The sequence below is a fragment of the Oryctolagus cuniculus genome, chromosome 7, assembly GCF_964237555.1.
Source record: "Oryctolagus cuniculus chromosome 7, mOryCun1.1, whole genome shotgun sequence".
NCBI lineage: Eukaryota > Metazoa > Chordata > Mammalia > Lagomorpha > Leporidae > Oryctolagus > Oryctolagus cuniculus.
This window is the reverse complement of record NC_091438.1, coordinates 2,252,139-2,274,430: the sequence shown is the minus strand read 5'-3', so window position 1 is coordinate 2,274,430 and position 22,292 is coordinate 2,252,139. Positions and strand designations below refer to the sequence as shown.

Sequence of the window (22,292 nt, the reverse complement as noted above, 5' to 3'; positions counted from 1 at the left end):
TACAGGAGAGACCTGGATTGAATTACTGTCTCCTGGCTTTGGTCTGGCCCCACTCTGGTTGTTGTAGGTGTTTGAGAATCAGTGGTTGCGAGATTTCTCTGCCTCTCAAATAAATAAGTTAAAACAAACAAACAAACAAAAGGAGCTGCTTTTACCCTGCAGAATCCTGGAGAGGCTTAGCACACGCAGGCTTTGGGTTATGAGTGTGGTGTGAGAGCCGGAGGCCTTTGTGTGCACCCACAATTAACCTAACCATTCATACAGGCCTCCCAAGGATCCTGTGCTGCCAGCCAGCTTTGAACATGCCTTAAGTATGTGCGCAAAACCGAAAATTACCAAACACTGAAGAAACTGCAGCATTCAAAACAAAACAAAGGGGCCATGTTGTGGTGCAGAGGGTTAAGCCATCACTTGCAATGCCAGCATCCCATCTGGAGTGCAGGTTTGAGTCCTGTATGCTCCGCTTTCTATCAGGCTTACTGCTAACGAAAGATGGCCAAAGGACTTGGGCTCCTGCCATTCACACGGAAGACCCAGAGGGAGTTCCAGGCTCCTGGCTTTGGCCTGGGTCAGCCCTGGTCATTGTGGTCATTTAGGGAGTGAACAAGTGGATGGAAGATCTCTTTCCCTGTCTCTCCCTTTCTTTCTCACTCTTCTTTTCAAATAAATAAATCTATCCTAAGAAAAAAAAGTCTAAGATAAACATTAAATAAATAAATCTTAAAAAAATAAAATAAATAGTCACAATAGCTCAGGAGACCTGGAGGAAGCTCCTGGTTTTGAATCGGCGTAGCTCTGGCTGCTGCAGCCACTTAGGGAGTGGACCAGCAGATGGAAGACTTTTCTCTCTCTCTGCCTCTGCCTCTCTGTAACTCTGCCATTCAAAGAAATAAATCAATCTTAAAAAAAATAGAAGGGGGGAGAGAGAGTGAGTGAGTGTGTATGTTCCATTTGCTGGTTCCTTCTATAAAGACCCACAACATCTAGGGCCAGGCTGAAGCCAGGAACTTGGAACACAATCCTGGTCTCCCACATGGACGGCTTAAGCCATCATCTGCTGACTCTTGGCGTGCACCTTAGCAGGAAGCTGGAACTGGAAACTGGGCTGAGTCTTGAACCCAGGCACTCAATATAGGATCCAGGCATCTCATAGTGTCCCAGCCATTATGCCGAATGCCTGCCGTCACATTCTGAGTAATGCTGAGTTAGACCATTTAAGTTGAAGTCTGAAGACTTATACTCAGAGGTAAGATTAACTTTAAAAATGAATAGAAGAAAAACATAAGAATGATTTAAAGTAACAAGGGTCTCAAAGTAGAGCCAGTGCTGTGGTATAGCGGGTTAAGTCAATGCTTGCGATGCCCACATCTCCTTGATGCCTACATCCCCTATCAGAGTGCTGATTCAAATACTGGCTGCTCTACTTCTTCTTCTTCTTCTTTTTTTAAAGATTTATTTATTTATTTATTTGAAAGAGTTACACAGAGAGAGGAGAGGCAGAGAGAGAGAGGTCTTCCATCCACTGGGTCACTCCCCAAATGGCTGCACCAGCTGGAGCTGCACCGATCCTAAACCAGGAGCCAGGAGCTTTGTCTGGGTTTCCCACATGGGTGCAGGTGCCCAAGGATTTGGGCATTCTGCTGCTGCTTTCCCAGGCCATGGAAGAGAGTTGGATCAGGAAGTGGAGCAGCCAGGACTTGAACCGGTGCCCAGATGAGATGTCAGCCCTGCAGGTGGAGGCTTTACCAGCTATGCCATAGCACCAGATCCAACTCCTTGCTAATGTGCCTGGGTAGGCAGTGGAAGACAATCTAAGTGCTTGGGCCCCTGTCACGCATGTGGGAAACTAGGATGGAGTTCTGGCTTCCAGTCTCAGCTTGGCCCACACCTTGCTCTTGGTGGCCATTTGGGGAGTCAATCATCGGATGGAAGATTTCTATTTCTCTGATACTCTTTCAAAAACATAAATAATAATAAATAAAACACACACAAATGCACACACACAAACAATGATAGCTTGAGAGCCCATTAATTATCAAAAATCTTGAATACCCAAAAGGAAACTGCTCTAATTAACTCCTTACCTGATTAAAATGGTCAACTGCAAATTTTCTAATGGATTCAATGTCTTTTCTTTTCAAGTATTTCTGATGAAAGAAAAAGTAAACTCATCAATAGGGCACCTCGTTTCCTAAATGTTTAGGATACCAAATGGGACACAAATATATTCTGTGGGATTTCATAAAAATTTATTTATTTATTTTTTTTTTTTTAATTTATTTTTGATAGGCAGAGTGGACAGTGAGAGAGAGACAGAGAGAGAAAGGTCTTCCTTTGCCGTTGGTTCACCCTCCAATGGCCGCCGCTGCAGCCGGCGCACCGCGCTGATCCGATGGCAGGAGCCAGGATCCAGGTGCTTTTCCTGGTCTCCCATGGGGTGCAGGGCCCAAGCACCTGGGTCATCCTCCACTGCACTCCCTGGCCATAGCAGAGAGCTGGCCTGGAAGAGGGGCAACCGGGACAGAATCCGGTGCCCCGACCGGGACTAGAACCCGGTGTGCCGGCGCCGCAAGGTGGAGGATTAGCCTATTGAGCCACGGCGCCGGCTCGGATTTCATAAAAATTTAATGTCAGCTGCCAGATGACAAATATTCAAAGCTTCTTATGGGACTTACTATTTCCCAGTTATACAGATGTCATGGGAAACAGTTGTGATTGAATTCCACACAAGAATACAGAGGGTAAGTGTGCAAAACAAGTCTACAAGTGAATTGAGAAAGACAAAAACAACTTTTGGGTCAATCACATTCAGATTCTGATTATTTCAAGTCTCCTAAAATTCTTGAATCTTACTTTTTCTAAACTATCTCAATGTCTTTCTAAGTGAGACACTATAGTTATCATAGTGACTGTATTTATGAGGCATTTAACAATGTATGAGAGGTACAAGAAGGTGAAATTGATTCACACTCCTGCAGTTCTGCTGACCTGGGTGGAGCAGAGGGGTAAACAGTAATTCGCAGTGTGCTGTACCGTGCTTACCCCCACTCATCTGTTACGTTTACAGCAGAGTAGGGACACCAGATTACTTTCCACGAACACAGACGTGGAGCAAAGGTCATGAGTTGCATGCCTACTCCCATTCTGGATGAAGCAGTGTGCGTATGTACCCAGATGAGTACAGTAACCTCACTCAAAATGGTACTGGAACTCTGCTGATTAAATCACTCTCAAAGCAGGTATAGTAGCTGCAAAAAACAGACACGTCCCATTACTTCAGATCTAGGCTTTCTCTCCTTCTCCCTCTTCTATCACCCCTTCCTTTTCTCCTCCTGTTGTTGATGCAATTAATATCAGAACTCTCAGGAAACCAAGAATCAACATGATAGGGCTATGCTGAAAAGGGACTCAAAGTCTTTGGATAAACTGCGGCTGGAAAGAGAACACTGAATACTATTTTATGTTCAAAATATTACCAAACAACATATCCCACACGAAGTATGGTAGTACTTTGTAGCATTACTTAAAAGAGAGAAAAGTTTTTGACTTTTTTCAAACTAACGTTAATGAAGTTTTACTGTTTTCACATTATAGTTTTAGAGGCACTGTTACACTTCACACAAAAACACGTAGTTTTAATTAAAGGGACTGTTCTTCCCGAAGTTTAAATGTGTCAGTGCTGAATACATTTACTGCCAAAATATCCATTTCAGAGAAAACAGAATTGTGCTTCACTTACTGCTCCTCCAGGGACACATATGGCTTTGACAGTTCCTTGGGGCTTACTCAGCGCATCTTGAAGAAATCCAATCTCTGTGTTTCTAAACACATTACTGATATCTATAATCTGGAAGATGGATGACAAAAAGGGATAACTAAGCCTGAAGTCATTTTTATATTAAAACATTTTACAAATAAGAGTTTAAAAGAAGAGAATAGGGGCTAGTGCTGTGGTACAGTGCCACCACCTGCAATGCTGGCATCCCATATGAACGCTGGTTCAAGTCCCTGCTGCTCCACTTCCTGTCCAGCTCCCTGTTAACGTCTGGGAAAGCAGCAGAGCATGGCCCTAGTACTTGAACCTCTGCCACCCATGTGGGAGACCTGGATGAAATTCTAGGTTCCTGGCTTTGGTCTGGTCCAACCATCCATTGCTGCCATTTGGGGTGGGCCCTGCCACCCACATAGGAGAGCTGAATGGAGTTCCAGGCTCCTGGCTTCAGCCTGGCCCAGCCCTGACCTTTGTGGCTGTTTGGGGAGTGAACCAGCAGATGGAAGACCTCTCTCTGTCTCTCCCTCTGTCTTTGTAACTCTGCCTTTCAAATAAATAAATGTATCTTAAAAAAAAAAAAAAAGAATTTACTGCAATCAGTCTGCCTAAGAACCACTATTCAATATTATAAAGAGGCCGGCGCCGCGGCTCACTAGGCTAATCCTCCGCCTAGCGGCGCCGGCACACCGGGTTCTAGTCCCGGTCGGGGCGCCGGATCCTGTCCCGGTTGCCCCTCTTCCAGGCCAGCTCTCTGCTGTGGCCTGGGAGTGCAGTGGAGGATGGCCCAAGTGCTTGGGCCCTGCACCCCATGGGAGACCAGGAAAAGCACCTAGCTCCTGGCTCCTGCCATCGGATCAGCGCGGTGCGCTGGCCGCAGCGCGCTGGCCGCGGCGGCCATTGGAGGGTGAACCAACGGCAAAAGGAAGACCTTTCTCTCTGTCTCTCTCTCTCTCTCTCTCTCTCACTGTCCACTCTGCCTGTCAAAAAATTAAAAAAAAAAATTATAAAGAAACAGAGTGAAGGTAGTAGCTATATGTAGGCAGGTAATGACTTTGTATGTATTACATATTTTTCATTTAAAATTGAGTACCAATTATTCATAGACCAGGCAGAATTCAATCTATAAGGCATTTGTACTAAGAAATGAGATACAGAAATGTCATTATAGAGATCAAGGGAGACTGTTCTGAAGGAACACTGGGATTCCTGGTAATGAAACTACTCAACCTCCCCCCTTAAATACTGATATTGATAGGTATTAATAATTTGAATAGAGAGTGGGCATTTACTCTAGTGCTTAAGGTACAAAGTGCCCAGGTTCTACTGCTGACTGATTTCCCAGTAACACAGACCTGGGGAGACAGCAGTGATAGCCAAGCACTTGGGTTTCTCCACCCACGAGAGACCCGGGTCCATCCCCAACTTCCAGCTTGGGCCGGGCCCCACCCCCCGCCATTGCAGGCATTCGAGGAGCAAACAGTGGATCAGAGATTTGTCTGTCTGCCTCTCAAGTAAATAAAAAGAAACTGAATAAATATTCTCACGTTTGAGCTCTTTACACATTAGGGAAAAGAAAACTCTTTTTTTTTTTTTTTTTTTTTTTGACAGGCAGAGTGGACAGTGAGAGAGAGAGAGACAGAGAGAAAAGTCTTCCTTTTGCCGTTGGTTCACCCTCCAATGGCCGCTGCGGCTGGCGCACCGCGCTGATCCGATGGCAGGAGCTTATCCTGGTCTCCCATGGGGTGCAGGGCCCAAGGACCTGGGCCATCCTCCACTGCACTCCCTGGCCACAGCAGAGAGCTGGCCTAGAAGAGGGGCAACCGGGACAGGATCCGGCGCCCCGACCGGGACTAGAACCCGGTGTGCCGGCGCCGCAAGGCGGAGGATTAGCCTAGTGAGCCGCGGTGCCGGCCCAAAAGAAAACTCTTAATCCCTTGCCTTCCCAGCATCATTTTAGTGAAAAAAATTAAAAAAAAAAAAAAAAGGGAAAGAATAGCTTTAACAGTTGTAAGTACTATAATAAAACGTTGGCTTTGGAAAATAGCAGATACAAAAAAAGCATTAGAATGCTAAAGCACTGTTGTTCTCTATTTTTTAAAGATCTTTTTATTTATTTGGAAGTCAGAGTTACAGAGAGAGAGGAGAGGCAGAGAGAGGAGAGGCAGAAAGAGACAGAAAGAGAGAGAGAGGTCTTCCATCCAATGGTTCACTCCCCAAATGGCCACAATGGCCGGAGCTGCGCCGATCTGAAGCCAGGAGCTTCTTCCAGGTCTCCTATGCAGGTGCAGGGGCCCAAGGGCTTGGGCCATCCTCCACTGCTTTCCCAGGCCACAGCAGAGAGCTGGATCGGAAGTGGAGCAGCTGGGACTAGAACCGGCGCCCATATGGGATAACGGTACTTCAGGCCAGGGCGTTAACCCACTGCGCCACAGTGCCAGCCCCTATCTTTTTTTTTTAAAGATGCATTTATTCATTTGAAAGGCAGAGTTACAGAGACAGAGGGAGAGACAGAGAGAGGTCTTCCATTCACTGGTTCACTCCCCAAATGGCTGCAATGGCTGGTGCTGAGCCTATCTGAAGTCAGGAGTCAGAAGCTTCTTCCGGGTCCTCCCATGCGGTGCAGGGGCCCAAGCTTTGGGTCATTTTCCACTGCTTTCCCAGGCCATAGCAGAGAGCTGGGTCAGAAGAGGAGAAGCTGGGACAAGAACCGGTGTCCATATGCCTGTGCTGCAGGTGGTGGCTTAGCCTACTACGCCACAGTGCCCGCTTCTATTCTCTCTTGTTACAGCAACAACAAAGAATATGATGCAACACATTGTAACACTTGTAAATTTTAAAATGGTTTAAAAGACTGCAGCACTACTTGGGGCAGAGCCCTAGAGAGGTGAAGTACCTTCATTCCAAAGCGAGTGTCAGGTTTATCAGTTCCATATGTGGCCAATGCTTCGGCAAAAGTCATAGAAGGAAAGGGAAGCGCCACTGCACCTCTGTCACTGGGCCAGGAGTACTGCAGCAAACCCTCGATTAACTGCTGGATCCCGGTCTGGTCTACAAAAGACATCTCTATGTCAATCTGAAACCAAAATAACATATGGGAATGAACTTGAGCAGCCATAATGTATACATTTCCCTGCTTTCAGGTTCTATGGGATTCTGCACACACTGCATACATGGACAGCACGTTTTATTGTACATCTGTTTCATGTCAGGCACTGCGCTAACACCTTATACTTGTTTAGTTTCTATAACTTATGGCTCACTCACAGAGGCAAAATAATTCCCTTGTGTGTGTACTATTAGTAAGCAGTGAATGCACATTCAACCTCAGGTGTGTCTAACTATGAATTTTGTACTTCATTACACTGAATAATATATATATATATTTTTTTTTAATGTTTTTGACAGGCAGAGTGGACAGTGAGAGAGAGAGAGAAAGAAAAGTCTTCCTTTTGCCGTTGGTTCACCCTCCAATGGCTCCTGCGGCCGGTGCACCGTGCTGATCCGAAGGTAGGAGCCAGGTGCTTCTCCTGGTCTCCCATGGGGTGCGCTGATCTGAAGCCAGGAGCCAGGTGCTTCTGGTCTCCCATGCGGGAGCAGGACCCAAGGACTTAGGCCATCCTCCACTGCACTCCCGGGCCACAGCAGAGAGCTGGCCTGGAAGAGGGGCAACCGGGACAGAATCCGGCACCCCGACCGGGACTAGAACCCGGTGTGCCGGCGCCACAGGTGGAGGATTAGCCTATTGAGCTGTGGTGCTGGCCTACACTGAATAATATACTTTCATACAGAAACCAAACCTATAGCCTTGATAAATCCATAGATAAGATAAATAGCAATACACAGAATTACTGGTTCTTAATATTCAGCAGATTTAAGAACTTTATCATTTCATGAACATTAAAACACTAAAGGAGGCAGCTCACTCTGGAGCAGGCCTGCATTCTCTCTTGAGTTTAGTTTTATTACCTTTTCCTTTGGTAATAAATGATATCCCTTTGCTAATCTGCAAAAAATAAATTTAAAAGGGGCTGGCGTGGCATAGCAGATTAAGCCACTGTCTGCAATGCCGGCATCCCATATGGGCACTGGTTCAAGTCCAAGCTGCTCCACTTCTGATCCAGCTCCCTGCTAATGGGAAAGCAGTAAAGGATGGCCCAAATACTTGGGCCCCTGCACCCATGTGGGTGATCTGGAAGAAGCTCCTGGTTCATGGGTTCAGCCTGGCCTAGCCCGGCCCTGGCTGTTACAGTCATTTGGGGAGTGCACCAGTAAACAGAAGAGAGAGGGAGATCTCTCTCTGTCTGACTCTCCCTCTCTCTAACTCTGCCTTCAAATAAATAAATATTTTAAAAAAATAACAAAACCCAGCACAAATTAAAATTAAATAAACAAGTAAATTAATAAAACAAAACTGTAGGAATCTGTAGCATTCTTCAGTGGATGACCATAGCAGGTTACTTTAATTAAGTATCATGGATAAAATGTAACGGGAAATAAAGTACATAAACCGCCGTCCTCATCTTGACAATACTTAGCTGTAGTAAGCCTGAATTTGGAAAACACAAGTGAATCTAACTTAGTACCTGAGTAAACTCGGGCTGTCTATCTGGTCTTGAACCTTCATCTCGGTAACATCGAGCGACCTGAAAATACCTACAATTGAAATAGTATTAATCGAGTTAGGATTCTAGGAAGATACGTGCACTTTTCTCCAAAGACTATGGCAGTGCAAGATATGAAATAAACTGATAGTGATTCTGAAAAGTCAAGAAAATTTACAGTTCCTTATGATGCTTTACTCTAACTAGACACGCAGCTGACCCACGAGGCTCACCATCACATATACTTATTTCTAAATATACACTGGTATCTAGGGATATTCACGCAACGTAGTTGGCACAGCCGTCCCCGTTTCTTCACATACATTCTTCTGCTCCGGCCAAACTGAAACCCTCACTGCCTGGAGCACCCCCGCACCCTCCTGTGCTCTGCCATGGCAACCCCCCTTCACCTGCTGCAGTGCAGCTCTGCCCTTGAAGGTCAGCGCGCACGCTTCCTGCACTCTTTCCAAGGGAGATAATTTCAAATCTCTTAATATCGAGTTTGTGAATCTCAATGCATCTATAATATGCTCAATTTCACAGTTCTTGTTAATTCATTGTTCCCTTCTGTCTTATGAGTCTAACTGCTCACGCGCAGGACCCCGGCTACATCTTCCAGCATCGAGCTGTTTGTGCATGTGGCACCACAATCTTCCCTAAAGATCACTGCAAATGTTCAGAGTATTTCATAAGTATTCTCTGAACTCACTGGTTTTCTCTCCTCTTCAGAGATCAGATAATTTCACGTTTCCTTTTCCTTTTTCTGACAACTACTAGTGTAGGAAAAAGCTCACCTGTCGAAGCCGCCAATCATCAGAAGCTGCTTAAACTGTTGAGGACTCTGAGGGAGGGAATAAAACTTTCCAGGCTCCCTGGATGGCACTAAAAACTCTTTGGCACCCTTTCAAAGAGAGACAGGGAAAGCAGAGACATTATTAAAAAACAAACAAACAAAAAAAAACACACAAAAGAAAGAAAAAGAAAATGGAAACAAACAAGGTATAACTGTCTAAGAGAATTAACACTTCAGTTCATCAATGGACTTCACTGAAGAGCACAGTTCCTATGGCAGAGAATTTGTAGCTCTGCAGTCAGTCCCTAAGCACTTGCAGACTTGCATACAACAGACTTCAAATGACTGCTGTAGCAGTAGGTATTAAATGTATGCCTGCTGAACTGAATTCCCAATTTTATTATTGGCTCAATTTTGTGTATCATGTCCTAGTCAAATAATCCCTAACTGCTTTTCCATATCAAGCAGTACTTTTATGAGTCCATAGTTTGGATAAACATCGCTCAGAAATGTCAACTGTTAATGAACAGGGATCTGTTTTTTTTCTTTTGACAGGCAGAGTGGACAGTGAGAGAGAGAGACAGAGAGAAAGGTCTTCCTTTTGCCGTTGGTTCACCCTCCAATGGCCGCCGTGGCTGGCGCGCTGCGGCCGGTACACCGCGCTGATCTGATGGCAGGAGCCAGGTACTTATCCTGGTCTCCCATGGGATGCAGGGCCCAAGCACTCGGGCCATCCTCCACTGCACTCCCTGGCCACAGCAGAGAGCTGGCCTGGAAGAGGGGCAACCGGGACAGAATCCGGCGCCCCGACCGGGACTAGAACCTGGTGTGCCGGCGCCGCTAGGCGGAGGATTAGCCTAGTGAGCCGCGGCGCCGGCCCCAGGGATCTGTTTTTAAGAAGCCAATTAATTAATGATTCATATTGCTAGACAACAAGGGAAATAAAACTCATGTGAGATAAAGGATTCTGACTAAAAATACTGAAACATATAATTTTCTCTATTTTTAAAGAATCCTAGTTATTTTGATATGATGAAGCAATAAATAAAAAAAGTGTACTATCTGAATATAAAAGCAAAATGGCCCAGTTTCATAACTACCAAGTCATTATTAGTAGACTAATTTAAGGGATATACATACCCCTGGTGTCTTCTTAAACAGTGTTGGGGTTTCTATATCTATAAATCCTAGAAAACAGAGAAACATCAGATTTTGATAGGAATTTGGAATTGGTAACATATGATAATTATAGGCCAACAAATGGGGCTCCTCTTTAATTAGAGATGTTAGTTTCTCCTCTTTAATTACAGATGTTAGTTTCTACAAATCTAAGAAGGTAGCTAACAGCTTCTCATGAAATCTTATTCTGTTCATAAATTTGATACTTTTGAAATTCTAAATATTTGATGGGTTATCTACTGAACTATTCTGGTTTCCTACATGCCCTGCTAGTGTAGCAAAAATAACATAAATAAAGCAGAAAGAAAAAATCCAGGATTGTTCGAGGTGTTTAGTTTAATTCACAGGACATTTCCAAGCTTGCCACAAGTGATGTGTAAGCATAATAAAGAACTAAGAAAACTTGTACTGTAGAAACAAACCTAGGGCTACTCTGCCTTCAAAAGTGACAGGAAATACACCCAGCAGGGTCACAGGCGCCAACATGTTTCAGAGGATGTATCTGTGACCCAGCAGGGAACAGGTTACTAAATTACGGTCTAGGACTCTCAAATACTGCTCTGAACACTGAGTGAATTCCAGATATAGAACCTGAAGGCCAGGATACCATAAAATCACTAACAAAGAGCGGAGATGCCAGCGTTCTGGGGAGCACTGAGGCCCCTCCTTACCATGCAGGTTGCAGAGATACTCCCGCATTCTCATGACCATCTGGGACCTCAGACGCAGGTTACGCTGCATTTGGAAACTGCGCAAGTCTAAGTAGCGATACTGCAAACGCAGAGCTTCTGTTTTCTAAACAAAGTGAAAGATATTCATATTCAAATTGTTTGATTATTAGAAAAGTATTATCTTTAAAATTAGTGCTTGAATTTTTCAAAAACTTCAGCTCTGTCTGTAGCTTCTATCTTAAGGAACCCAATGGAATGCCATTGCCATTTGTATATACACTATATACGGCCATCCTAAGTTTGCTATTACTACAGATTTTACACTTTTTTACTATTCATTATTATTAGCATCACCTTTCACCGACTAAAATTTATCTACATTACTAAATGGTTTTCCATTCATTTAAGCCCACAGTTGAATCTTGAAAAAAAGTTATGGATTTCAAAGATCTTTTAAAAGATATGTCAACGGGCTGGTGCTGTGGCACAGTAGGTTAATCCTCCGCATGCAGTGGGAGATGGCCTGAGTGGTTGGGCCACCTACCACCCAGGTGGGAGACCTGGAAGACGCCCCTGGCTTTGGCCTGGCCCATCCCTGGCTGTTGCAGCCGTTTAGGGGGTGAATCAGCAGATGGAAGACTTCTGTCTCTCCTTCTCTCTAACTATGTCTTTCAAACAAAATAAATAACTTTTTAAAAGAATATCCTAAATGCTTGGGAAGTCAAGAGTTGCTCTAAGGAAATATTTATCACTGCCAGAGGCTTAATAGGCTCCATTATGCCATTTAGTTATTTCTAAGCTAGATAAAAATTTTATTTTAAAATGTAAAATAGCAACCAAAAAACTCAAATAAGGTAACAGTTCAAGTCTTAGTTAATTAAACATAGAATCAGGTTTCAACCTGTCTGAAAAAACAGTCTAGGTAAGGAGAGTGTTTGGCACAGCAGTTAAGATGCTGCTTGGGGGGCTGGTGCTGTAGCATAGCAGGTAAAGCCACTGCCTACAGTATCAGCATTCCATATGGTGCCAGTTCGAGTTCTGGTTGCTCCACTTCTGATCCAGCTCCCTGCTAATGTACCTGGGAAAGCAGCAGAAGATGGCTCAACTCTTTGGGCCCCTGCACCCAGGTGGGAGACCTGGAAGAAGCTCCTGGCTCCTGGCTTCAGATCAGCCCAGCTCCAGCTATTGTGGACATTTGGAGAGTGAACCAGCTGATGGAAGATCAGTTTCTCTCTCTCTCTCTCTCTCTCTCTCTGTAACTCTGCCTTTCAAATAAATAAATAAATCTTAAAAAAAAAAAAGGTGCCACTTGGGATGCCTGCACACCATATTAGAATGTGTGGGTTCTAGTCTGGATTCCAGCTCCTGCTAATGTGCACCCTGGGAAGCAGCTGGCTTAGCTGGGTCCCTGCCACCGCCAGAGGAGACCTGGATTGAGTTCCCAGCTCCTGGATTTGCCCAACCTGGGTGTTGTGGGCATTTGAAGAATGAGCCACTGGATGGGAGATCTGTGTTTCAAACTAAAAAACAAAGCAAGACACTGCAACAGCTGAATGAACTGTAAGTATAAGAAGAGCACACCAGGGCAGACGCTGGTCAGTGGAGAAGCAGCATCTGGGACACCTGCGTCCCGTACTGGAGTCCCTGGGTAAGAACCCCAGCTCTGCCCCCAGACCAGTTTCTTCTAATGTGCACCTGGGTGGCAGCAGGTCATGGCTCAAGTTATTTGGTTCCTGCCACTCATTTGGGAGACTTGGGTTGAGTTCCAGCTTCCTGGCTTCAGACTGGCTCAGCCCTGGCTGTTGTGGGCATTTGGGGAGTCAACCAGTGGATGGAAGCTCTCTGTCCCTGTTTCTGCCTCTCTCTTGTTGCTTTACCTTTTAAATAAGTAAATCATTTAAAATATTATAGAACTAGTACAGGCATTGTGGCACAGCAGGGAAAGCTGTCACTTGTGACGCTGGCATCCCATATGGGCATCAGTTCTTGTCCCAGCTGTTCCATGTCTGATCCAGCTCTTTGCTAATGGCCTGGGAAAAGCAGTGGAAGGTGGCCCAAGTGCCTGAGTCCCTGCCACCCACGTGGGAGACCCAGAGGAAGCTTTTGGCTTCAGCCTGGCTCAGCCCAGGCCATTGCGGCCATTTGGGAAGTGAACCAGAGGATGGAAGTGCTTTCTCTCTCTACCTCCCTCTTGATCTGTAACTCTTTCAAGTAAATATATATATATATTTAATTGTAGAACAGAATAATTCATGATACAGCTATAAGAAAAGGCTTAATTTTGTAGAAGTTAGACTTCTAAGAAAGTCTGAAAATACTTTGCTGGTCATCAACATTTTCTAGATACCCTATTTAATTAAAGACAGAGGATGGCACCTTCACAAAGTCCTTAATTTCAAAGGGTAGTTTCTTGCAGGAATTCAGAAGCTCAGCCGTTTTAACTTTGATTTCAATCTCACCTGTTGGCATTTTCTTAAAGAGAGAAGACAGAAAAGACATATTTTAAAAATCATTTTATCAGTAATGCACATCAGTACATAAAGACAATTTCTATATAAAAGACATGCATTTATTTACGTAAACTGTGCAAAGTTTCCTCCTAACCCTGTCCTCATAAACTGTTTAGGTTGTTATAGTGTATCACCTAAAGCACAAATGTCTGTAAACGATTTTGACATTCTTATGCATATCTATTACTGATATGCTGAGATACCAACAAATGTCTTGGCACGCATTTATGCAGGTTTGTGTTTGTAGCGAAGATTCTGGAATCTGTAGGTTTGTTTGTAGTGAGGTAACGTGTATACCTAGCGTCTGACAGGTTCTTAGCGCGGCCTGAATGTCCACACAAACAGTGAAGATGCACACAGACAAAACAGAGGGAGCAGTTCCTCATATACTAACGGGATTCTCTTGTCCTGGAGGTCGAGCAACAACTGTCCCAGACACCTGCACCACAGATTCCACAGGGGCTTCACACAAAATCTTCTTCACAGAGGCAGCCGACTACAGAACGAGAAGGGAAAGCGTTCAGAGAAACCGATGAACTTGCAGGAATCTTCACCAACTGCCATTAATATTCACAACTTAATAAATACTGGATTGCCTTAAAGACTGTATCTCCTTTGCTCCAAATAATATAACAAGTAGAACTACCAGGCAGAAGTTTAGACCAGTACACAAACTGGTCTAAACGAAAAACAGGGAGAACAACTACTAGCAACGCAAAGAAAGTCCACATATTTTAAAGGCAACTGTCTCCAGTATTAGTCGTTGGGGCAGTTAAATCTAATAGCAATACTGGAATCCAAAGTAAAAGTTCTCCAAGATAAGCTATGCTCATCTCTGAATCCTGATCCCTGAATGACAGTTCATCGTTTTTCTTTATTTCAAACAGTTAACAACTGAGTATGTCATGTTTTTCTTAGACATATAACCATTTGTAAAAATGTGGTGTAACGGGTAGGGTCACCACCTGCAGTGCTGGCATCCATATGGGCAACTGTTCATATCCCAGCTGCTCCTCTTCGGATCCAGCTCTCTCCTATGGCCTGGGAAAGCTGTAGAAGATGGCGCAAGTCCTTGGGCCCCTGCACCTGCATGTGCGATCTGGAAGAAGCTCCTGGCTTCTGGCTTTGGATGGGCCCAACTTGGTCACTGTGGCCAACTGGGGAGTGAACCAGTGGATGGAAGACCTCTCTCTCTGCCTCTCCTTCTCTCTCTGTGTAACTCTGACTTTCAAATAAATAAATAAATCTTTACCAAAAAAAGTACAAAAAAGATAAAGTGAAGTTTTCCTCCTTTTTTTTTTAAATTTATTTATTTGAGAGGCAGAGAGAAAGGTTTTCTATCCGCTGGTCCATTCCCCAATAGCTGCAACAGCTGGAGCTGGTCTGATCCGAAGCCAGGAGCTTCTTCCAGTTCTTCTATACTAGTGCAGGGGCCAAGAACTTGGGCTATCTTCTACTGCCTTCCCAGGCCATCAGTAGGGAGCTGGATCAGAAGAAGAGCAGCCGCGACTCAAAGCGGTGCCCATTTGGGATGCCGGCACTGCAGGCACAGGCTTGACCCACTGCGCACAGCGCTGGCCCCATCTTCCTCCTGTCCTCGTCCTCAAGGCCCTTGGTCCCCCTTCCCTGGAAGCAGTGTTAGCAGATGCTCATGTATCTCTCAGCGACACTGCGTGATATATACAGCACCTATGCTGCACACACAGGGCGACTACATGTTCCATCTCCTTCCCCTTTCTTACACAGATGATAACGCTCACCACACGCCTCCGTACTCTGCTTTTTTTCACTTAGGATACACTGGATTTCCTCCCTCTATTAGTCAAGGGCTTTTTTACTATGGTTGAGCACAACATCCCACTGTGAGGATGTATATTATTTTCTAAATGAGTTCCTTATTGAATGACATCTAATTACTAATCTAGGCTGTTTCTATTTTTGTTGTTAAGATTTATTTATTTATTTGAAAGGAAGAGTGACAGAGAGAGAAATGGAAGAGATATCTTCCATCTGCTGGTTCACTCACCAAATGCCCACAACAGCTGGGGCTGGACCAGGCTGAAGCCAGAAGCCAGAAAGTCCATCTAGGTCTCTTATATGTAAAGAAGGAACCCGGGTACAAGGGCCATCAGGTACCCAGGAAAATTGGCAGGAAGCTGGATTGGAAGTGTGGAGTAGCAAGAACTCAACCCAGCAGTCTGATATGGGATGCAGGCACCCCAAGTGGCAGCTTAACCTACTATGCCGCAATACCTACTCCCCCAATTATTTTCTATAAAAATAATCCTGAGTTAAATATCCATGCATATATGTCATTTGTATCCACGTAAGTCTAGGTGTATGATAATTTACTGGAAGTAGAACTAGTGGTTTAAATGATACATGCATTTATAATTTTGTTATTGCAAAATTGCTCTCCATATGGTTGGTATCAATTTGTACTCCCTCCAGGAATGCATAAACATTTGCTTTCCCAAACACAATATGTTAAATAGAACAATTCTGGGCCGGTGCCGTGGCTCACTAGGCTAATCCTCCGCCTGCGGCGCCGGCACACCGGGTTCTAGTACCAGTCGGGGCGCTGGATTCTGTCCCAGTTGCTCCTCTTCCAGGCCAGCTCTCTGCTGTGGCCTGGGAGTGTAGTGGCAGAAGGCCCAGGTCCTTGGGCCCTGCTCCCACATGGGAAACCAAGAGGAAGCACCTGGCTCCTGGCTTCAGATCAGTGCAATGCACCGGCTGCAACATGCCGGCCGTAGTGGCCACTTGTGGGGTGAACCAACGGAGAAAGGAAGACCTTTCTCTCTGTCTCTCTCTCTCTCACTATCTAACTCTGGCTGTCACAAAAAAAAAAAAAAAAAAAAAGAACAATTGTGGGGTGGGCGTTTGGCCTAGCATTTATTGCAGTGCCTGGATTCAAGAGCTGGCTCCAGTTTCCAGTTCCCTACTAAGACCTTTGGAGGCAGGCAATGACGAGTCGAGTAACTGGGCTCCTGCACACATGTGGGAGGCCTGAATTGTGTTCCCAGCTCTCAGCTTTGGCCCAGCCCAGCCCTAGCTCTTGCAGGCATTTAAGGGGTGAACCAGCAGATGAGAGCTCTGACTCGCAAATAATTAACAATTAAAGAAAAAAATAAAAAAATACCCCTAAGAGAAGACGAGAACGCGCGCGCAAGGGCGTCGGGTTCCGCTGACGACTAGGCGGGCAGGGTCGGCATACTGTGCGGGAGTCGAGAATGAGGAAGCGGCCGGGAGACTCCCTCCGTTTCCCGCGCCTTGTTTTCTATCCCTGTTGTATCCTAACGGAAACCCTCGGAAATAAAAAAGAATTATGCGTGTGTACTGGAAGTACTCACAAGCAAAAAATAAATAAATAAATAAAAAAATACCCCTAACAATTCTATGTATTTTTAAGTCACATTTTTCTAACTGTAAGTACTCCTGGGCACACTTCATGTCTACAGTCCACTTACATTCTCTTTTCTATAATTTTATGTCCAAATTCTGGGTTCGTAATTCTACTGGGTCATTGATCTTTTTTCTTTATTTGTAACAGTCTTTTTAATAGTAGAGAGATTGGTCCTTTATCTGTGATATGAGTTATATGTATGTTTTTCCAAGTTGGTCATGTCTTCATATTACATATGGTTGTTTTCAGTTTTTAAAAATAAACTTCTGAATTTAAAACCTTAAACACACTTATCAAGCTACTTAGCTTACCTTACTCATAACATCAAAGATAATTTTAGATGACAGTAATATACTTTTTATTACCTCATCCTGGGGAATGACAATTTGTACAAGCCCGTGGAAATCTCTTAGGACCAGGAAGATGTTTTGTCTGATTAATGGGAAAAAAAAAGAAAGAAAAAGAAACATGTAAGGATAAAATCTCGAGACCCAGGAAAGCGTTCAGCCTAGCAGTTGAGGTGTCTGCATCCCACAGTGGAGTACCTGGGTCAGTTCCCTGCTCTGGCTCCTGACTCCAGCTGCCTACCAATGCAGACCTTGGGAGGGAGCGGTGACGGCTCAAGTGACTGGGCTCTTGCTTCCTACATGAGAGACTTGGATTGTACTCCTGCCTCTGTCCTGGCCAGCCTTAGCCATCGTGGGCATTTGGGGAGTGAACCAGCATATGGAGTGCTCTCTCTGTCCCCTAAGTAAATAAAAATAAATCTGAGCCGCCAAATTTAAGCAGGGAAAGCAAAAAAGTAACAAACACCCATCCAATTGCTCATGTTTCTTTCATTTACTCACTTGTCTATTTATTTATTTTTATTTGACAGGTAGAGTTATAGACAGTGAGACAGAGAGACAGAGACAAAGGTCTTCCTTCCATTGGTTCACTCCCCAAATGGCTGCTACGGCTGGCGCTGTGCTGATCTGAAGCCAGGAGCCAGGTGCTTCCTCCTGGTCTCCCATGTGGGTGCAGGGCCCAAGCACTTGAGCCATCCTCCACTGCCTTCCCAGGCCAGCAGAGAGCTGGACTGGAAGAGGAGCACCTGGGACTAGAACCTGGCGCCCATATGGGATGCCGGCGCCACAGGCGGAGGATTAACCAAGTGAGCCACGTGCAGCCCTACTTATTTATCCAAAAGGGAGAGTGACAGAGGAAGAGAGGGAGGGTGAAGAGGGAGTGATCTTCCATCCACTGTTTCAATTTCAAATGCCCCCAACAAATAAAGCTGGGCCAAGCCAGGACCAGGAACCTGGAACTCCATCTGGGTCTCCCACATGGGTGGCAGGAATCCAAGTACCGGAGTCACCACCTGCTACCTCCCAGGGAGCACGTTATTAAGCTCAATTGGAAGTGGACTCCATCCCAGGCACTCTGAGATGGGATGTGGGAGTCCCAAGCAGAGACTGACCTTGCTCACAATGTCCACCCCGTCGTGTTTCTTTTTAATGATATATACTTCTATCGGCTATGTTCATGCAATCATTAATGTAGCTTATGAATGGAAAACAGGTATTTTCATTTCAATTAAAAAAAATTTTAGAGGCAAAGACAGCATGCACACATGAGAGAGAGACAGTGAGCTCCCATTCATTGGTTCACTTCCCAAATTCCCACAATGGCCATGGCTGGAACCAAGGGCTGGGCTGAAATCCATGTCTCTCTCCGGCGTGCAAGAACCCAATTATGGCCAGCGCCGCAGCTCAATAGGCTAATCCTCCGCCTGCCAGCTTCTAGTCCTGGTCGGGGCACCGGAATCTGTCCTGGTTACCCCTCTTCTAGTCCAGCAGGCGGAGGATTAGCCTATTGAGCTGCGGTGCCGGCACCCTGGGTTCTAGTCCTAGTCGGGGCACCGGATTCTGTCCTGGTTGCTCCTCTTCCAGTCCAGCTCTATGCTGTGGGCCGGGAGTGCAGTGGAGGATGACCTAAGTCATTGGGCCCTGCACCCCATGGGAGACCAGGAGAAGCACCTGGCTCCTGGCTTCAGATCAGTGTGGTGCGCCGGCCACAGTGGCCATTGGAGGGTGAACCAATGGTAAAGGAAGACCTTCTCTCTGTCTCTCTCACTGTCCACTCTGCCTGTCAAAAACAAAAAAACACCAATTACCTGAGCCATCACTGCTGCTCCCAGGTTCTGCACTGACCGGAAGCTGGAGACAGAAGCCAAAGACAGGAGTGGAGCCCAGGCACTCTGCCATGGTAGTGGTAGGTAAGCATCTTAACTGCTACATGTCCTCTTCCTCAATTTTGACTGGCTATTTATACAGCTTATTGACGTTAAGCAGCTTAGTGAAAAAGCAAACTAAAAATTAAAAGATATTTTTAATGGCTCAAGACTTTACAAGAAAATTTTATTAGGGACTGGCACTGTGGTGCAGTGGGTTAAGCTAATGCTTGTGACATAAGCATCCAGTGTCAAAATGTGGGTTCAAGTCCCAGCTGTCTGCTTCAGATCCCGCATTCCTGCTAATGTGCCTGGGAAAGCAACAGATGACCCAAGTATTTGGGCTCCTGCCCCCCCATGTGGGAGACCTGGAGGGAGTGCCAGACTCCTGGCTTTGCCTGGTCCAGTTTGGGCCATTGCGGCCATCTGGGGAGTGAACCAGTGGATGAAAGATCTTTCTCTCTCTGTCTCTCCATCTTTCTGTCTGCTTTTCAAGTAAATAAGATAAAATGAATCTTAAAAATGAAGTCTTTAAAAAGTTCATAGAAAATCTGTTTTATGAAAAAACTTCATAGATTTAAACAAATTTACACTAAAATAAGCTTATCTTTTAACTCCATTTCCAGGCAGTTTTTAAAGTACCCTTATAGAGCAATGTAAGTTTTTTTTCCTTTCTAAAAAAAGATACAATATAAAATATTCTAGGCCCAGCACTGTGATGTAGTGGGTAAAACTACCACCTGTGATGCTATCATCCATATGGGCGCCAGTTTGTGTCCCAGCTGCTCCACTTCTGACCCTGTTAATGGACTGGGAAAAGCACTAGAAGACGGCCCAAATGCTTGGGCCCCTGCCACCCACGTGGGAGACCTGGATGAAGCTCCCGGCTCCTGGTTTCAGCCTGGTCCAGCCCCCGTCGTTGTGGGGAGTGAACCGGCAGATGGGAGACTTCTCACTCCCTCTCTGTAACTCTAACCTTCAAATAAATAAATCTTTAAAAAATGTATTACAGAAGAGTTTCAAGTACTGATTTAATACTTCCACATGAAACCATCAAAGGGTCCCAGAAATCCCAACATTTTGGCATTTAATTCACATTTCTTAAACTGTCCTCAGGAAAGAAGTACAGAAAGCCTCCTACCACACTGGGTTCAGAAAACAAAGTCACCAAATTTATGGGGCAATCAGCCACCTATCCTTTGTGAAGGTCACAGAATCCAGGTGTTTTGAATCTCCTCAATTAGTATTAATATATTATTCAGGTATGTTCTGGAATATAGAGGTGAACCACATCAAACCAGTGGGCTCTGATCTTAAAAAACCACTGTCTACATTTATAGGCCTCTTCTCTATCTGTATTTAGAATAAAATCAGCTTCTTCCCTCTGTGATAGTAGAACTGAACAGCCAGCTTATAGGAGGCTGGCGCATTCCCAGTTGCTGGTTACAGCTCAGGCTCATTTCAGTCCATGGGTGGATCAAGCTTCATTAGTACACCCTGCAAGAGACGTTACTGGTATTTTCTGAGAATGACACTGCTTGGGTCTTTCAAAACACACATTGAAAATTCGGTGAATCCTGATAATCCTGTAGGATTTGCAAAGCTTATTCTTTTGAATTGTTGAAAATTAGTAGTCTGGGACAGCCTTGGAAAAACACTACTGTCCACTCTTAAACCACGTGCCTCAACTTACCTTCTGTACTGAATCCATCCACACAAGGTGACTTCTTGGCCTAAGTGAGAAGAACGCAACTCTCCACATGTGTTGGTCCGGGCAATAAAACTACTGAATTCTGAGAGAGAGAGAGAGAGAGAGAGAGAGAGAGTGTGTTTAAACGCAATATTAAAAATATAACATTTTCATTTCCAGATTGCTTAAAAATACATTCTCAAGTCACATCTTAGGTAAATACCTCAATGGAGAAGATTTATAGAGTTTGACCCACCCCTACTAAATTTACCTGCAAATGTGTCATCAGCCAAGTGAACAATAATCTGAATGTACACGTTTGCCTTGTGTTAGGGAATCTAAAGTTTTTGCATACCGACCTAAATCCTAATAACCCAGTTTTTAACGTTGCACAGTTCTTCCCCGAGGAAATACGGGTTTAGGAGTTACAGAAGCTTGTTGGTGTAGGCACTAGCTATAGAATGAACCTCGCGTGAGACAGCCACTTGCAGACTAGAGCGCTGTGAAGTTGGAAGGGTTTTCTGGTAGGCTTCCTTTTAGCACCAACCACAAGCAGAACAGCCTATGTACGTGTGATGCTGGCTGCTTTTGTGCAGTCTTTCCACAAACCTGACGAACTTCGCATTGTAAGGAATGAAGACAGAGAAGCGAATGATGTGCCTCTACACAGAACCGGGTGCAAACGGAAGCCGCAGCTCCCTGCTGCAGGCGACCGGCGCCCCGTGCTGCGGACAGCCCTCCGCTGTTTTCACCTGGAAGTCTCCGGTGCGGACTCAGCACCAGGCTCCTGCGGGGGGAAGCCCAGGCCGGCGGCGCGGATAAACCCCTGTACAGCTGACGCATCCAAGACGGGAAGTACATGCTGGAACCAAGGCGAGTCCTCGCTGCCAGTGTCGCCGGCGGTCAGAAGTCAGCTTGCAGACACACACAAATCGCGCCAGTTCCTGGCAATCCCACGGCTTTCTCCAACATAGGGCCTGCTCCGTGTCCAGAGGCCAGACAATCTACGAGGTCTTTGGGGCCTCGCGGGGAGCGGAAAGACCTCTCCTCCCTCTCCGCGCAGCAGTGCCCACTTCTAGGGACGCGAGCAGGATCCCACGCAGCGGCCCCAGGCGCGACCTCAGTCTGCAGAAGAACGGGGCCGACCTCGGGTCTTCTCAGGGTGAGCAACCCCAAAGTCTCTCAGCACCCGAACGCACACCCCATTGACCGCTGAGACCCACGAGCGCCCGCCCACCCGTCCGGCCAGCGCCCGAGATAGACGACGAGAGCATTCAGCCAATCAGAACGGAGGAGGCGAAGCCATGCGTAGTGCGGGCGGAAGTGTGAGAGGACGGCTTCGCGCCGGTAGAAAGCGGAAGACCCGCCCCCACACGCGGTAAGAAATGGCGCGGCCCTGCCCTCAGTTAAAATGGCGACTTCGGCTGTTGCATGGAAATGGACTCGGCGGGCCGCCAG

The 22,292-nt window shown here is 45.6% G+C and overlaps 1 protein-coding gene across 5 annotated transcripts in view; it reads right to left on the bottom strand.

Moving 5' to 3' along the window:
- DARS2 (aspartyl-tRNA synthetase 2, mitochondrial) overlaps window positions 1–22,175 on the bottom strand; it is a 30,822-nt gene extending 8,647 nt beyond the window's left edge. The window contains exons 1-13 of one of the 5 annotated variants that reach the window (XM_070077140.1): window positions 21,587–22,070; window positions 20,838–20,937; window positions 17,298–17,364; window positions 16,669–16,834; window positions 13,921–14,022; window positions 13,393–13,488; window positions 11,017–11,140; window positions 10,307–10,353; window positions 9,168–9,274; window positions 8,356–8,425; window positions 6,666–6,845; window positions 3,740–3,847; window positions 2,085–2,147 (exon numbers count right to left, since the gene is read on the bottom strand). In XM_070077140.1, coding sequence (XP_069933241.1) covers window positions 2,085–2,147; window positions 3,740–3,847; window positions 6,666–6,845; window positions 8,356–8,425; window positions 9,168–9,274; window positions 10,307–10,353; window positions 11,017–11,140; window positions 13,393–13,485 — 792 coding nt within the window. In that variant the 5' untranslated portion in view covers window positions 13,486–13,488; window positions 13,921–14,022; window positions 16,669–16,834; ... (1 more) ...; window positions 20,838–20,937; window positions 21,587–22,070. Of the gene's footprint in view, window positions 1–2,084; window positions 2,148–3,739; window positions 3,848–6,665; window positions 6,846–8,355; window positions 8,426–9,167; window positions 9,275–10,306; window positions 10,354–11,016; window positions 11,141–13,392; window positions 13,489–13,920; window positions 14,023–16,668; window positions 16,835–17,297; window positions 17,365–20,837; window positions 20,938–21,586 lie in introns of all 5 variants that reach the window. The other 4 variants (XM_002714994.5, XM_008263801.4, XM_070077139.1 and 1 more) reach the window with 4 other exon arrangements.
- Window positions 22,176–22,292: the final 117 nt, after the last annotated feature.